This window comes from Diceros bicornis, chromosome 34, assembly GCF_020826845.1.
Source record: "Diceros bicornis minor isolate mBicDic1 chromosome 34, mDicBic1.mat.cur, whole genome shotgun sequence".
Classification (NCBI taxonomy): domain Eukaryota; kingdom Metazoa; phylum Chordata; class Mammalia; order Perissodactyla; family Rhinocerotidae; genus Diceros; species Diceros bicornis.
Window position 1 is genome coordinate 21,002,575 of NC_080773.1, and position 16,549 is coordinate 21,019,123.

The following is a 16,549-nucleotide window of genomic DNA, read 5'->3' on the forward strand; positions in this document are numbered from 1 at the left end:
TCAGAGCAGCAGGTCCTATGTAAGCTGGGGGATCATCCCGCAGCGAGGCAGGCACACTGGGGAGACGTGTGGCCACTGTCATCTGCAGTGTCACCCACAAGGACTCAGGCAAGCTGGGGGGTCCCGCTCCAATGGTCGCCAGCAGCCAGGTAATCAGCAGGCAGGAGGGTCACGATGCCTAGCTGAGGGCTGATAATGGCCAGTGGGGTGAAGTCCCCCATTAGAAAGATCTCTTCTGGGAGCAAGGGTGTGACAATAGCAAGTAGAAGGGCAATGGTGTGTGTGAGGGCGGGATGCAGGAGGGTCACTTCCGTGGGTCAGTGTGTGACCATGACCGGGGACATGGAGAAATGGGCAAGGCACAGGCTCATGTGGGCCACATCTTAGAGGAAAAGGACAATGATGGAGACGCTGTCTGTGAGGCCCTTGGTGTGTCCGAGTGTGGACGGAGATGAGTGAGGGAACACTGGAGGATACCTGGGACTCACTGCTGTGTAAATGGGAGAGGTCGGGGGGTGGTGAACCTCGAGGTCTGTGAGCTGAGAGGGGATTCCTGTGTGTCATGGGCTGAGGCACCCAGACATCTGCTGGTGGTTGGAGAGTAATTGGGTGACATGGGACATTCTTCAGGGCTGTGGGTGAACACCTGGGACACTGAGAGGAGGAACCTGGTGAGGACTGTGAGTCACTAGGTGTTTTCCATGTCTCATGGGCTGAATCACGATGAAATCTAGTGATGGTCGGAGACTAGCTAAGTGATACGGGAGATTCCATTAGGATGATGGGTGAAAATATGGGAGACCTTGGGGAAGATCCTGGTGAGGTCTGTGAGTTACTAGGTGTTTCCTGTGGGTGATGGGCTGACTCACGCATATATCTAGGGCTGGTGGGAGAGTAGCTGGGTGACTACCCCCATTCGCTAAAGGCTGGGGGTGAATCCATGGGTAATGATAGTACAAACATATGGTATTTTGTTGTTGAGTGTGGTGACTCTGCAGAATGCCAGGGGGAAGTGGGGGTAGAGCAAGGTGACTCTGGTGTTTCCTGTACGTGATGTGCTGACTCATACATATGTCTGGGGATGGTTGGAGAGTAGCTGGGTGACTCTCCACTTTCTCTGAACACTGGGGGTGAATTCATAGGCAATGTCAGGACAAACATATGGTACATTGTTGTTGAGTGGGGTGACTCAAGAATGCCAGTGGGAAGTGGGGGTAGAGCAAAGTGACCCTAGTGACCGCCCTGGCTGACATGGAGAGGCAAATGTGAAGCTGTGCGGTGGAGGGGACCATGGAGACGAGGTTGGTGTCACCCTGGGGGAGCACGGAACATGGAGTGTGACCCTGGTGAGGCAGGGCCTCTTGAGTCTGAGTTGTCTGGAGAGGAGGGTGAGAGGCCGGGTGAGGGTGGCATGGGGTCTGGGGAGTCAGGGCTGGGAGACCCTTCAAGGGAGGAGCCAGACATGAGCTCCCTCTCCTCAGAGGCGGACGTGGTTGAGAAACCCGCAGCTCCCAGGACACCCTGCCCCCTCCTGGGACCACAGGGAGAGAGGGGAGTGTGATGTGTGTGTGTGTGTGTGTGTGTGTGTGTATGTGGGGAGGGAGTGTGTCCTCAGAACAAAAGTGGAAATCAACAGACAGATGGAGACTCACTTACCAAGTGTTCTGTCCTCTGTGGTCGAAATTGGCTTCCAGGTCCCAGGACGCTGTCAGCAGCCAGAGCAGGAGCCCAGACAAACCCGGCCAGACGCTGCCTCCTGAGAGGATGTGAGCACAGACGGGTTGGGCGGGGTTGAAGCATCAGTGGGCGGGGCCTGGAGAGGAAGGGGCGGAGCCTCACCCCCCCCCCCCCCCCCCCCCCCCGTCAGTGCAGCCCACTCTGCGTCACTCTCCCCAACAGAAAACTACTCCCTTGGGCCAGCCCAGTGGCACAGCGGTTAAGTGGGCGCGCTCCACTGCTGGCGGCCCGGGCTGGGATCCTGGGCGTGCACCCACACACACTGCTGTGGCGGCATCCTATACAAAGTGGAGGAAGATGGGCACGGATGTTAGCCCCGGGCCAGTCTTCCTCAGCAAAAAAAGAGGAGGTTTGACATTAGATGTTAGCTCAGGGCTGATCTTTCTCACAAAAAAAGAAAACTACTCTCTTGACCGCATAGGATGCTCAAAATGTCCAACAATCGGGACAGTTCAAAATGTCCAACAATAGGGGCAGCCCAGTGGCGTAGTGATTTCCTTGTTCTGCTTTGGTGGCCGGGGTTCACAGGATCAGATCCTGGGTGAAGACCTACACATCGCTCATCAAGCCATGCTGTGGCCGTGTCCCATATGCAAAATAGAGGAAGATTGGCATGGATGTCAGCTCAGGGACAATCTTCCTCAAGCAAAAAGAGGAAGATTGGCAACAGATGTTAGGTTAGGTTCAATCTTCCTCACCAAAAAAAAAAAAAAAGGCAAACAATTGAAGGCAAGAATTGAGAGATCTTATCTGCAAAATGTGTCAGGGTAGGTTCTCGAGTTGTAACAAATGACCACTCTGGAGGGGGATTTGGAAAACGGGGCAGGCTCTGCCACAGAACCCAGGCTCTGTGGGTTGTGAGGTATGGGAAATGCAGTACCTCCCCTCAATTTTGCTGTTAACCTAAAACTGCTCTTAAAAGGTAACTTTTAGTGAAAAAAAATTTTAAAAAAGGGGGGGACAGGGCAGGGGAAGGGTCAGGAATAGATGCTCTAGAGGAGAGAGAGAAGGTGCCAGAATAGAAAACAGTATGTCGGTTCCTCACAACATTCAACCAGATGATCAAGCAGTCCCACATCAGGGGTTTGTCCAAAAGAAGTGAAATGAGAATTTCGATGAAATATTAACACTCCCATGTTCATTACACACCATTCACAAGAGTCAAGATTTGGACACAACCTGTTTGTCCAGGTAGAGATGAATGGATACTGACAATGTGATGTAGACACACAGTGGAATGTTATTCGGTTTAAAAAAGGAGGGAATTCTGCATGGCTCAATGAAATGGATGAACCTCGGGGACACTGTGCTAAGTGAAATCGGCCCATCACAGAAGGACAAACATGGCAGGATTCTACCCAGATGAGGTATCTAAAAGAGTCCAATTCAGAGAACCAAAGGATGAAACAGTGGTCGCCAGGGGCTGAGGGGAGGGGGAAATGGGGAGTTCCTAACCAACGGGCATAAAGTTTCAGTTCATCTAGAAGCGTGCTAACTTCTAGAGATCTGCTGACAACACTGTAACTAGAGTTCACAAGACTATATTGGACACTTAAAAATTTATTACAAGCGTAGGTTTCATGATAAGTGTTCTTAACACAATAAATTAAAATTCAAAAAACAAATACTGGAGAATGGGAGAGGAGATGCAACACAGAGGGAAAGATGGAGAAACAGGGAAAGGGAGGGACTGCGACAGGGGCCCATAAAGAGCTCAGCCTGTAGCCCCTTCCCTGGGAAAAGGGAGAGAAGAACCTGACCTCAGGCAGAGGCACAGAGCAGTGATGGAGGACATCAGAGAGAGGCCAAGGCAGGGGGAGATCAGAGTGACATGGGGAGACCATATGACAGGGGACAGATGGCTTGAAGTTGAGAGACACTGAGAGCAGGAGAGGTATTGTGAAAGGGAGATATAGGGTGACATAAATAACCGTCTTCTTTCCAAGAGTGGTTGACAATCAGAAACCAAGGGCATCAGTGCAGCAGTGACACAAGGACATCACCGCTCCATCCAAACCCCTGCACCAGGAGACTTGACCAAACTCTAGCCCGGCTTCTAGAGCAGAAGGCTGTGTCCTTGGATGACCCCAACCCCCCTCCTCCATTCAAATGCCCGCCTGACAAAGCTCCACGCTGCCAGGAACATTGACTCTTTGTTGTAGCCAATACCTGATGAGGGGCTTCTGACCTCCATTCTAAGGGTATTTCTGAAAAAGGGCTTGTCATGGTGAATATGTGTCGTCTGCAACTCAGAAGCATCTCTGTCAAGGACCTAAGAGCCATTCTTTTGAAATGGAATCATCAAGAAGGGTAAGGCCTCTTTCCCAGTTTCTGTCTGCCTTCACCTGGGACAATCAGCAATATCCCTGGACTTCATGCCCCAAGCATTCACTGAGGGCACTGTACACTTCTGGCTCACCCTAAATGCACATTTGAGAAACTGGAAACTCCCTGGAAATTCCACCTTAATCCAATCTGGGGATCATCCCCTCTGAAGTCCTGACAGTTGGGCCAGCTCCCTTCTGGACACTCAGGACATTCTGGAGGCAGCACCAAAAAGGGCCACAAGGTGGCTAAAGACAAAGGTCAACCACTCTTTTGGTGTGACCTACATCTTGGTCATGATGACCTGGCTGCAGGAAAAACTGTCTCCACAAACAACCTTCCAGCATCCAGCACTTTCCTCTTCTGGAGACAATATGACAGTTGAGAGGATTTGGGTGTCCTGTGGGGTATTGTAGGATGTGGATACCTAGTTTCTCTAGGATTGCTTCACCCCTTTATACCATGACTAGGGAGTCATTTCCAGACCCAGGAGTCTAGAATCCCCCATCCAAACAAGCTTTCCAGAACTTTCAGGGCTCTCTACTTTCACCCCCCCACACATGGACTTCCCAATTCCTTCCTACCTTTCTCTTTGTGCATGAACCAGAGGGTCATGCCCTTGGAAGACTATCCCCCAAACACCGGAGACCTACAGGGTGTTTAGGATAACCCTGCACCCTGGAACTCAGGCATGTCCTTCTTACATGGGAGCCGCGGCTGCAACTGCCAAACTTTTCCAAGCCACCTCTGCCTTGGTGTTGGGTCATCGATGGATAGACATGTTCCTCATGCTGGACAGACTGACTGCTTCATGAGAACACACAGCACTTCTCTGTGTCTCCACTCACCTCACAGGAAACTCTACTACCGTCCCCCCTCACGTCAGCACACCCTGCTGACAAAACCTTAACCCTGCTGCCTGCTTCACTGACCTACAGCTGGGACACCCCAGGATGGTGTCAGACCATCATCTCATCCTAGATTAGACTTCCCCAAGTGGATGCTCTATGGCTTTACGTCCCAGGCTTGATGTCCAAGACTCTTTGTGTCCAGTTACTCTTCTTGCCCAAGGCTCCCGCTGTAACTGACAAGGGCTCGTTCTGCTCACCACAACCCTCCATCCAATCAACTGCAAACAAGTCAGTTGTCAAGAAAAGGATTTATTGGATTAGCCAGCAAAATTGGAAGATGGTGGACTCACATCCCAAAGACATAGCCAACCTCTAGTTTGATTACTTGCTTTTGGCAACATCTGAGACATTGCAGTCATCCAATCGTTCTTCCAGGCTTGGGGGTCAAAGTCAACAAGAAAGCATAATAGCCACGTTACTGATAGAAAACAAAAACTTCAAGCACAATTTACAGAACTAGAATCTAATATCCACAAGTGTGTATTATAGATTCCACTGAAACATGATTCTTCTCGTTAAAAATCACGCTCTTTTTTTTAACCAAAGATAGCCAAATTGAGACTAATTGGTTGGCTTGGCCCAATTATTTACATAAGTACAGCAAGAATAGCAACTGATCATATAGATTCTTTTGAATCTACTTTGCTGCAACTTTTTATAAGGAATCTCAGATTGAACTTTAAAGCCCTCTCAAGGCCAGGAAAGCCAAGGCAACGGCTTGTTATCAGACTCCCTCTGCAAAACCTACAGATTTGAGTGAATTCCTCTCTTCTCTTGAGATTCCCCAAAATATCCCGACGTTCTTTGCACCTGCCAGGGAAGTGACCTTCTCTACTCACTTCGTAAGGTTGCTGGGAACCCTGTAGGCAAGGTACCAGGCCAATACTTCCAAGTGCTTTTATTTCATAAAGTCAATCTTTCCCACGTAGCCATCTGGTCATATCTGAGTCTATGCATGTTTCTCTCAAACATGACATTCCAGTCAAAGCTTTGGTAATATAACCAATGTTTCCAATTGTGTCCTATTATAAGGAGAACAGATTCTTATTAAACTTATGCAAATAACTATATTGCCATGAGAATAAGAATATTCACTCAGTAAGAGTTTCTAAACTCTGGAGGGATCAGGAAGGGAGAAAAAGATAAGTGTTTCAATTCTGCTTACAAAGATATAATTTGCAAACTGTTATAAGACATAGTTAGCTTAAGAGAAAAGAGAAAAACCTTTTCTTGAATCTGAAAAAACAAAACATTAAAAAATCAGCAATATTCCAAATGAAAAAGTCATAAAAATTATAATCATCTTCATCAGTTCTTTTAGTCCCAAGTAATCAACTCTTTATCTTTTGTTACCAGTTTCATGAAGTCATCAGTTTCTCCTTTAGAGTTCTATAATTTCTCAGCCAGTTCAGTGTTATGATCTGAAAGTTCATCAGAAACTTGTATTCTAGAGTAAGTGTCAGAGTCCTTTGGATGATTCTCTCTGAAAATGAGGACATGCCTATTTCAATCAAACCAACAAACAAGCTTTCATTTACCAAAGATCACTTACTCTAAACCAGTTAAACAGAGCTCTTAATTTTGGCTACACCATCTGGAGGTAGAAAAATATCCCACACTGTATGGGCTCAGGCAACCCTATTGACTTCCTTTAGTGTGTTTAATTAACATTGTCTGAAGGGCAGATTTATATCCTGTTTTACAATATCAGTACTGGGGGATGTTTCCCACATTGAGACACAATGTCTATCCCCACAATACAATTCATAATACAATCATGCAAAAGAGCTGTAATCACTTAATTCCATCAACTCTTACACCTCCAATCATAGTTTTCATTAGGACTTCATCAACAAATCTTATAATATTGGGTAGGAGAGGCATTCCCAGTCAGACCATTTTCAAAACACCCTCAAGCAAAGTTAATATAACCTCTTTATAGAAAATTAGCTCAAACATTCCAACCTTTACAATCTTATCAACACTTGTACTTTTACATTTTTTCAATTTAATTACAGCCTGAGTCAGAGTCATAAGGCTAGTCATTAGTTTTTTGTATCCTTTTTAACTTGGTCTTTTCATAGCTACCAATAAAACAATTATGATGAGAGCTCTCTAAAAATTTTCCCAATTTAGAAGTTTTTCAGATTTAATGATCCATCATCTGGCATTTTTCTCTAGAGTCTAAAGAATATTGTGGCCATGTGATGCTATAAAAGAATATCATCTGTTTCCTTTTTCATGGGCTCGTAGCTAAGGTTGCCCTATTTTGAAGAATGTCACCCAGGGTGCTAGAGGTGGGGATAGATTTAGTGTTCCCTGTAGCTGACTACACACAAGACAAATGCACCCACACGAAGATAAAATCTGACTCCTGACAAATGCAAAACCAAAAGTAGACCCAAGTCCAATGCATTTCTTCACTCCAAGCAAGCATTTCGCTGAGAGTGCCTGACACCAGCAGAAAGGAAGGAGCAGCAGGGGAAGGCCCCTGGGGAAAGAAGCCTGGGCAGCTTCTGGGGACCACTGTTTGCTTTAACCCTTGCTGGGGCCAGCCAGCCATGGGCACAAGAATCAGGGCTGGCTCATCAAAATTGATAGCAACTCTTTAATCTCATTTGTTTGCCAGATGTACAGTAAGCCAGTCACTGAGAAATCAGTGTCTGGAGATGGAGGAAGGTTTATTCAAATCAGCCAAAATGAGAAGGTGAGAGGATAGGTTCTCTCAAATCTGCCTTAACAAGAGAAAAAAGCAGCAGGGGGTTTTATGGAGCTAAGGGGCTTGGCAGGAAGAGATTCAGAGAAACAAAGGGGTCACTCCGGATGAACCCCTGGGCAATCTGACTTCTGGACATCAAGGGCAGCTGGGGGCTGGTTATTTGGTGGTGGTAACTTCCTTGAAGGCGTTCTCCTTCTTCTGTAAAACAAGCTAATAAATCCTTGTGACCCTTGAGTCACCCCTCAGGTTAAAAAAGAAAACAGAGAATTGACAAGATTAAAACTTCTTTTCATAACAAGGTGGAAAGGTAATCCTATTGAATATTGCAGTAACCCGCAGGTTTCCAGCTTCATATCGATTCCCTCTCCATCATTTTTGTTTGTGTGTTTCCTGACAGTTTATTTCAAGATGGAACAAGGTGGTGTGTCCTGTAGTTTGCCACAAAGACTGTGCCTTGCCGAGGACCTGTCCACCATGTGGTTCAACTCGATTCTCTGTTTTTAGTCAATTGCCTCCTGTTCCAGTAAATCGATGATGGAGTGACATCAGGGCTAGTACTCTGTCCTTCCACCAGGAGGCGCACAAGATCCAGCCGTCTCTCCAGAGGCCATGTGGCCGCCCTTGATGGTTACTGCAGAGATCCATTCATTCACTAGGCTCACAAAGTAGTAATAATGTAATTATGTCTTTGTTTTTCTATCTTTATTATTTGGACTACTTCTATACAAAAAAACCCCTCTCTTTCTTAACTAAGTGAATATCCTGAGGTCGAGTTCTTATGTGAATTTGAAAGGCAGGATAAATGGTTGAGTCTTTTTTTTTGTTTTGTTTTTGTGAAGAAGATCAGCCCTGAGCTAACATCCACGCCAATCATCCTCTTTTTGCTGAGGAAGACCGGCCTTGAGCTAACATCTATTGCCAGTCCTCATCCTTTTTCTCCCCAAACCCCAGTAGATAGTTGTTTATCATAGCTGCACATCCTTCCAGTTGCTGTATGTGGGACGCGGCCTCAGCATGGCTGGACAAGTGGTGCATTGGTGCACGCCCAGGATCCGAACCGAGGTCGCCAGTAGCGGGGCGCAGGCACTTAACCGCTAAGCCACGGGGCCGGCCTCTGGTTGAGTCTTTATCGTTTTTTTGTTTTTTTTTTTTTCAGTTTTCATAATAGACACCTCGTCCCTTCATCCTGTAAGCAGGAAGATGGCTTGTCTATTCTTTTCCTGTTCCTGGGTAAGAAATGTTAAAAAAACAACTTCCAATTGAGTAAATTTTAAAGATCTTACTGGCTTCATTCAATGATTCATAAACCGGGCAGCATTCAGCCTGGCAGATAGAAAGGAGCTCTGACGAGTTGTCCAAGGCAAGAGATTTTTAGGTAAAAGGGAGCAGGAACATGGAAGTTATGTTAGGCAAAAAGGCAGCTTGGGTATTGCAAGGTCGTCTTCTTTTAGGGTGCGGCCGGGGTCTATCAGGCAGATGACCTGACTAGTGCTGATCAGATTCCTGGTTGATGGGTTTAAGATTCCATTTCTGGGAGAGCTGAAACTGTCACTGAGTGAAATCTTGCTTTGGTGAATGTGGGGATTAGCATAAGAGACTCTGTTTGTGGCCTGTTGCCTTGTTTTTAACAGAAGAGAGCTGTCTCCACTCACGACCCAGAGAAGAATCAGATCCATCCTCCTCACTGTCCCATGTGCTTCTCCCCTGGGCTCTCACATCCTCTGTGTGCTTCCTTGTCTAGGCTTCTACCACCGCCAAATACAGCACAGCAGCGACAGTGGACACAGCGAGAAGAGCCGCAGCAGGAGCAGCTGCACAGGAAGCCCTCTGACCTTGAGTGCCTGGAGGTCACCATGAAATGGGCTTTAATTATACGCAGTGGCCCTTTTTCATACGAGGATCCCACACCAACTCTGCCTCCAGCTCCCTGGACCCCAAGGGCTCCCCTAGGTCCTCACCAGAGACTGCAGGGACCGTGGTGTTCAGCCCGCAGTGTCCCACGTGGCAGGCGAACCTCTGCTCCTCTCCAGGAAGGATCCGAGTGGCCACCCAGGTCTGGTAGGTCCCGTCCCCACTGGGCACATTGGTCCCAGGCCCAAAGGTGCCCTGGTGCATGGGCTCCCCATCCCGAAGCCAGGTCAGGGTGGTACCCCGAGGATAGAAGCTAAAAGCCCTGCACCTCAGGATGACCTGGCCCACCAGGTTCTTACTGCAGGTCACAGTCACTGACGGGGGATCTGGGCGGAGACAGAGCAGAGTTCAGTGAGGCCAAGACGCTCCCTCCTTCCACTGCAGGGCACCCAAGAGCAGGAACTAGCCAGCCCTTAGAAACGACCTATGCACGTTCGACCCCAGCCACTCCTCCAGGGGGGCTACATCCCCAGTGCAGAGAGGACTGTGGGAGGACCCCACACTGCTCCAACAGCCCCAGGACCCTCCGAGGGGGTCAGGCCCTCGCCCACCTGGAGAGCCTGAGAGGAGACGAACTCCCTGCTCTCAGGGGCCATCGGATCCACTTGAAGATGCTCAGCACACAGTTTTGAAGAATTTGTAGGCACTGATGGGACAAAGGGGCTGCTCTGCTCTACAGGGAGTGAGAATCCAGCCTCGGTGATGTACCTCCTTCCTCCCCAACAGAATCAGCTCCACATGCTCCAGAGGGATGGAGGGACTGTCCACAAGGATGGCCAGCTGGCCCTGCAGCCGAATTTTTTTGTCCTGGGCCTTACATTCCTCTGGGAACCTCTGGTTGATTATAGGTATTTTCATACACCACCCATCCCCCACAAGACACCGACACACACCAGCATCTACTCTTTCTTTTCATTTTGTCACAGGCTTAGAGGAGGAGGTAACTTACAGCTGGACTTTTCTAAAAGTCAAAGTAGAACAAAAGTGGAATGACCCTGGTAATAAGATTTTGGGTGATTTGGGTTTGAATATGTGATCCTTGCTCAGAGCTGGAATATGCTGTTCTTCTTGGCTCCCAGCCAGACTGGCCTCATCTTAGGGCCTCCACCAAGGACTTGCAACCTAGATGTCTTCCCCCCTCAAAGCCAAAATCCCAGAGAACGAGGAGAAAAAAAGGAGAGAAAAGGTTTCCCTGTACTGCCTGCCTGGGGCCTGAGGCCTGAGATCTAGGCCCACATCCTGGGACTATCCACTTCTCCACCTGATGCACCAGCAATGGGTCTAGAGGAGACCCCTCACCTACCCACATGGGTATGCCCCTCCGATAATTCAGTCAGAACTCAGCACCTAACCTAAGGCCAGGGCAGGAAAGCCACTCAGAGAATAAGAGACAAGTTCTCTTCCTTGTGGGAACCAGGGATAGACTCAGTGGGTGGACCTTCCCGCCCAGGTCAGTACCTGTATTCTCCAGGAGGCCCCTCCAAGAGGCCAGGTATCTCCAGAGTTGTGCAGGACAAGTCACATGCAGGAAAGTCTTAACCAGATCAGCCCTGGGGCCTTGGGTCTCCCAGAGCTTCTTGATGTGCGGGGCTGAGGGTGTGGCCACTGTCCATGGGAGGGTCTCTGAGTCGAAGGTGAGGAAGTCCTGATCTTGCCCGTTGTAGCCCAGGCGCCAGAAGCCTCTAACACTCAGGTCTCCCTGGAGCTCACAGCCCAATGTGGCCTGGAGGGAGTGATGGCCTGGCCCACCCCAGGCAGCGACCTGTCACCTCACTGTCCCAGAACCTCTCCACCCAACAGGACTCCAGCCCAGAGGGGTATGTTGTCTCCTCCACGCAAATGTGAGGAACCTGGTGCAGTCTCAGGGGGACCTCACCTCTCTGTGCAATTCCAGCCTTGCTGTGCCCGCCCCACCCCCAGCTGCAGGATAAACAGAGAAGGGACCAGACTCAGACCCACGTGCCCCTGGCTCTGCCCCCACTCACCTGAGCCCTGGCCCTGCTGGCCCATGATCTCTGTCAGCATCTGTCTGAGCTGCCGCTCCTTCTCCTTCAGGTCTTTGGTTTCTCTCTCCCAGGTCTCAGCTCCCAGGTCCATCTTGATCCCTAGACCCCGGGGCTCTGCCATCTGGCTCTCGCCATCATAGTGCAGGAAGAGCTCATCATCAAAGTACCCCAGGGCCAGGAACTGGTGCTTCCCAGGCCTGTCCAGGGACAGGGCCATGAGGTCATAGCGGAGAGTGTGGGTTCCTGAGGGAGGAGGACATGTGAGTGATTCGCCGGCCAATTCAAGGTTTCTAACAGCTGCCTCTGTCTTGAGTCTTTTAAATCAGGCTATTCTGTCCTGACGCATCCCAGAGGTGAATGCGAGGAAACAAGCAGAGTGTTTTGTGATGGACAGGATGAGAGGAAGAGAGGGTCAGGCAAAAAGATTAGGGTGGAAAGAGATTAGAGAGGCGTTAAGACGTGGAAGAGAAGGCAGGAGTATATTTGGGCAGAGAGAGAAGCAGAAATGACTGAGATCACAGCTGCACAGGGTGGGAGACTGGGAAACTCGAAAAGGCAGAACAGAAATCTCCCACAGTCTTTCAAGGACCAAGAACAGAACTGCCAGGTTCTCAACTGAAACCTCTGAAGGTCACACGCTGATTACAGAATCCTACTAGAACTATGATCTTCCACTGACCCAGGTTGATCCTGATTGAATTGAGGCAATAAGGCCCTTGTATCATCTGTTGAACCGAAGAAAAGAATAAACCTTTCTGGGTGGAAAATAACATCAACTGAAGCCAAACTGGTGTATGGTAGGTAACGTGCAAGATTCAACGTGCATTTGTTGATCTCCAAAGAGGCAGGAAGGCAAGACTGGTAATCAAGAAATATAGAAGATCCCAGAGAATTCGAGCCAACCTGCAAATGATCCCAACGTTGGTATTAGCAGAAAAAATTTTAATATTAATATGTTTAAGAAAATGGGAAACATATTTGAAAGGAACGAGGATTTCACCAGAGAACGGAAATGTATAAAGATAAAATGGGAATTCTAGAAATGAAATACATAATATCTGAAGTTTTGAACTCACTGGATGGGATCTGCAGCAGATTAGACAGAGAAAAACAGGATTAGTGAGCTGGAGGACAGGAAAATGGAATATACTTAAAGAGAAGCTTAGAGAAATATGACAGGAGAAAAAGGGAAAGCTAAGCATAAGTGACATGTGCGACCCTCTCATCTGTATCACTTGGAGTTTCAGGAGAGAAGAGAGAAAATGCAACGCTGGCATTATTCAAAGAGATAATAGCCAAGAATTGTCCAGAACATGCAAAACATCAATACCAGGTTCAGGAGGCTCTAAGTTTTAGGCAGGATAAACAGAAACAAAGCCCCCTGAGAACATCATGGCCAAAATACTGAACAGCTGAGACAGAGAGAAACATTGGAAATAAAAACACCCAACGAAAATAAGACATATTAATTTTAGGGAGCGTTTTACAAGAACGTGAGAGCTGACTTCTCAACAGAAATGACGGAAAGCAGAACACAGTGAAATGACATCTTCCAAGTGCTGAAAGAAAATCATCACTACCTTACAAATCTATAGCCAGGAAAAATACTATACTGGAAGGAAGTCAAAATAAAGATGGTTTAAGAAAAAAAAATGTGCATAGTCGCTGCTATCAGGTCTGCACTAAAGGAAAAGCCAATGGGAGCTCTTCAGGCAGAGGAGATGTTATCCCAGAATGAAAGAAGCAAATGCAGGCAGAAACCCCAAAGAACAACTGTGTGAGTATTTCCGATGAATATTGAAGGAGTAGAACCATCATTTTCATGTTCTGTGGAATTTAAAGTATATGTACAACTAAAGTTTATGACAACAGGGCTGGCCCCGTGGTGCAACCCGTTAAGTGCGAGCGCTCCGTTGCAGCGGCCGGGGGTTCGCCCTGTCCGAGCTCGGGCGTGCATCGATGCACTGCTTGGCAAGCGATGCTGTGGCGGCGTCCTGTATAAAGTAGAGGAAGATGGGCACGGATGTTAGCCCAGGGCCAGTCTTCCTCAGCAAAAAGAGAAGGATTTGCAGATGTCAGTTCAGGGCCGATCTTCCTCACAAAAAAAATAAATAAATAAAATAAAGTTTATGACAACAATAATGCGAGAGTTTGGGGTGGTGGGAAACGGAGATTAAAGGTCTAGAAATATCTAGGAATTCTTAAAAGTCATAATTAGTACTTGACTACAATACTAATACATACTATATTCTCTAAAACTACCACTGTGAGAAGAGTAAGAGATGTACAATTAACAAATTAATAGAAGAAAAAAATGGAGTTTTGAAAAAGCTAGATAACCAAAAGAAGGAAAGAAAAGGAGAAAAAAAGGAACAAATAGATTAGCTGAATAGAAGATATAGAGCGAGATGATAGATATAAACCCAAACATAACAGTAATTACATTAATGTGAGTGTACCAAAAACTCCATGTAAAAGAATCAAGTCATCAGACACAATTAAAAGAAAAAAATCACAAAATCAAATTATGTTGCTTATAACAGTCACACAAAGACATCAAAAGACTGTAATGGAAAGGATGGAAAAATGATATAAACGTAAGCTCTAACTAGAAGAAGGCTGGCATCGCTCTGCCAACATCAGATCAGGTTTTAAGACAAAAAGCACTTTGGGAGTAAAGAGAGGCCCATGCAATGGGAGATTTCACCATCATAAATCTGTATGTTTCCAATTACATAGCTTTAGAATACATAAAGCAAAATTAGCAAAACTAAAAGGAGAGACAGATCCAAAACACTTTGAGAGATGTTAACACCTCTCCCACCATAACCAGAGAACAAGCAGACATAAAATCCGTAAGGTACCCAGTCTGAACCACAGAATTAACCTGACAGAGTTGATGCACACAGGACAGACAACATTTTCTATGTGCACAGGGGACGTTTGCCAAAATCAGCCACACACTGAGACAAGAAGAATGATTTAACACGCGTCAAGCAATTGAAACCATTCAGAATATGTTATCTGACCATTGTGGGAATAAGCTAGAAACAATTTTCAAAAAAGATATCTAGAAAACCCCCAATTGCTTGGAAATTAACCTGCACACTTGATCTAGTCCATGGGTCAAAGAAGAAATCATAAGCGAAATTACAAAAATGAAAACAATCCACATCACACCTTGGGAGGGCAGCTGAAGTAGTGACTGGAGAACAATTAACAGGCTTAAATGCAGATATTAGAGAAAAAGAGACTAAACAGTGAACCCTCTCAGCTTCGACCTCAAGACATTAGAAAAAGAACATAAAATACATAACAAAAGTCAAAAGAAACACTAAAGATAAAAGGAGAAATCAATGAAGTAGAAAATTACACACAATAAAAATGGACAAATTTCTCAAAAATAAATTCATTTTACCAAAGCTGAGATAAGAAGAAAAAGTCAATAGTCCCTTAAATGTTAAGAAATTAAGGCCATGATTAAATATTTGCCAGCAAGAAAACTCCAGGCCCAAGGGCTTCATTGGTTAATTCCAAAAAACGTTTAAGATTAAAACAATAGTGTTATACAGACTATAGCAGAAGATGGAACATGAGAGAGTGTCACCCACCAGGCGCCTCTAGAAACTCAAAGGTGGGTTTGGAAGAAATTAACTGTTTTTCCAAGTTGTTTCTTTTCCTCTTTTGAGTGGGAAGGAAGATTAGCCCTGAGCTAAAATCTGTGCGAATCCTCCTCTTTTTGCTGAGGAAGACTGGCCCTAGCTCACATCCGTGCCCGTCTTCCTCTACTTTAATATGGGACTCCGCCACAGCTTGGCTTGACGAGCAGTGCATTGTTGCGCAACCCGGGATCTGAACCTGCCAACCTCAGGCGGCTGAAGCAGAGCCTGCCACCTTAACCACTACAGCACAGCACCTGGCGGGCCCCTGTTTCAGTTCCTTTTGTAGGTTAAGGAGATGTAACCACTTAACCGCTATGCCACTCCAGAGGGAACCACCAACCGTCCTGAAACTGACCAGCGAGAAACTCAAGAGAGATCTGAATCTGACCAATCTTTACCACAGAGCTATACAGGACCTTAACCTTATTTTTAACACAAAGATCTCTCCAGGGGGAGCTTAGGCCTCAATATGTGGAAGCATATTCTCCAGCTGAGCCTGTGCAAATGAATACCCGCCTCTCTCTTTTGAATGTTATTTCCCCAACTGAAATAAAAGTTCCTGCTTCCCTTTGTTCAGGGACGCCATGACTTTGGAAATGATTCCTCTTGGCCGCCCATTTGCTGCAAATACACTGTACTTTGTGAGACAACTTCCACCGGTGTCGAGTCTTATTTAACTCACCAGGAGGCAAGCCCACTTGGTTAGGTAACAAGAGCACCCTAGCTGTGTTTCATAAGGACAGCAGGAACCTGATGCCCCCCAAGACCTACACCTGCCTCCCTGCCGGTCCACCTCCCCAGACCTTTACCATCCCCATACTGCAGCCCCTCAGACACCGGGTCCCTTCCAGGACCCCAGATACTCACCATCCTCCCTCATGGCTCCCAAATACCAGCTTCCCTGCTGATCTCCTTCCCCCTTGACGAGGACCACACACACACATTCGCCATCCCCTTCCATGGCCACCCACATCCTCCTTGTTACTTCCCTCACTCACTGCTAGTTTCATCGCAGCCCCTCCCCACACTTCCCGCCCCCACACTGCCTCCTCCAGACCCTCACCTGCCTCCCTGCCATCCCCAGAGACCCTCACCGTCCCCCACCACGGCCCCCAGGTACTCACCTGGCTCCCTGAAGACACCCCATCCAGACATCGCCCCCCCACGGAGTGCCTCGGACACTCACCACCCCCCTCTCCACGTGTCTCCGGGGAACATTTACCGTCCTCCTTGCCCGCTAATCTGGGTCCTACAAACACTCACCGCCTCCTCCCAGAC

General features: G+C 47.3%; 2 protein-coding genes across 2 annotated transcripts in view; one reads left to right on the forward strand and one right to left on the reverse strand.

Annotated features, from left to right (window-relative positions):
• LOC131397034 (MHC class I-like protein MILL1) overlaps positions 1-11,853 on the reverse strand; it is a 41,404-nt gene extending 29,551 nt beyond the window's left edge. The window contains exon 1 of the mRNA XM_058529654.1: positions 11,589-11,853. Within this exon, the coding sequence (XP_058385637.1) occupies positions 11,589-11,826 (238 nt within the window). The 5' untranslated portion in view covers positions 11,827-11,853. The remainder of the gene's footprint in view (positions 1-11,588) is intronic.
• Positions 1-16,549, forward strand: part of LOC131397039 (MHC class I-like protein MILL2) — a 313,559-nt gene that overhangs the window by 246,757 nt on the left and 50,253 nt on the right. The window lies entirely within an intron of this gene.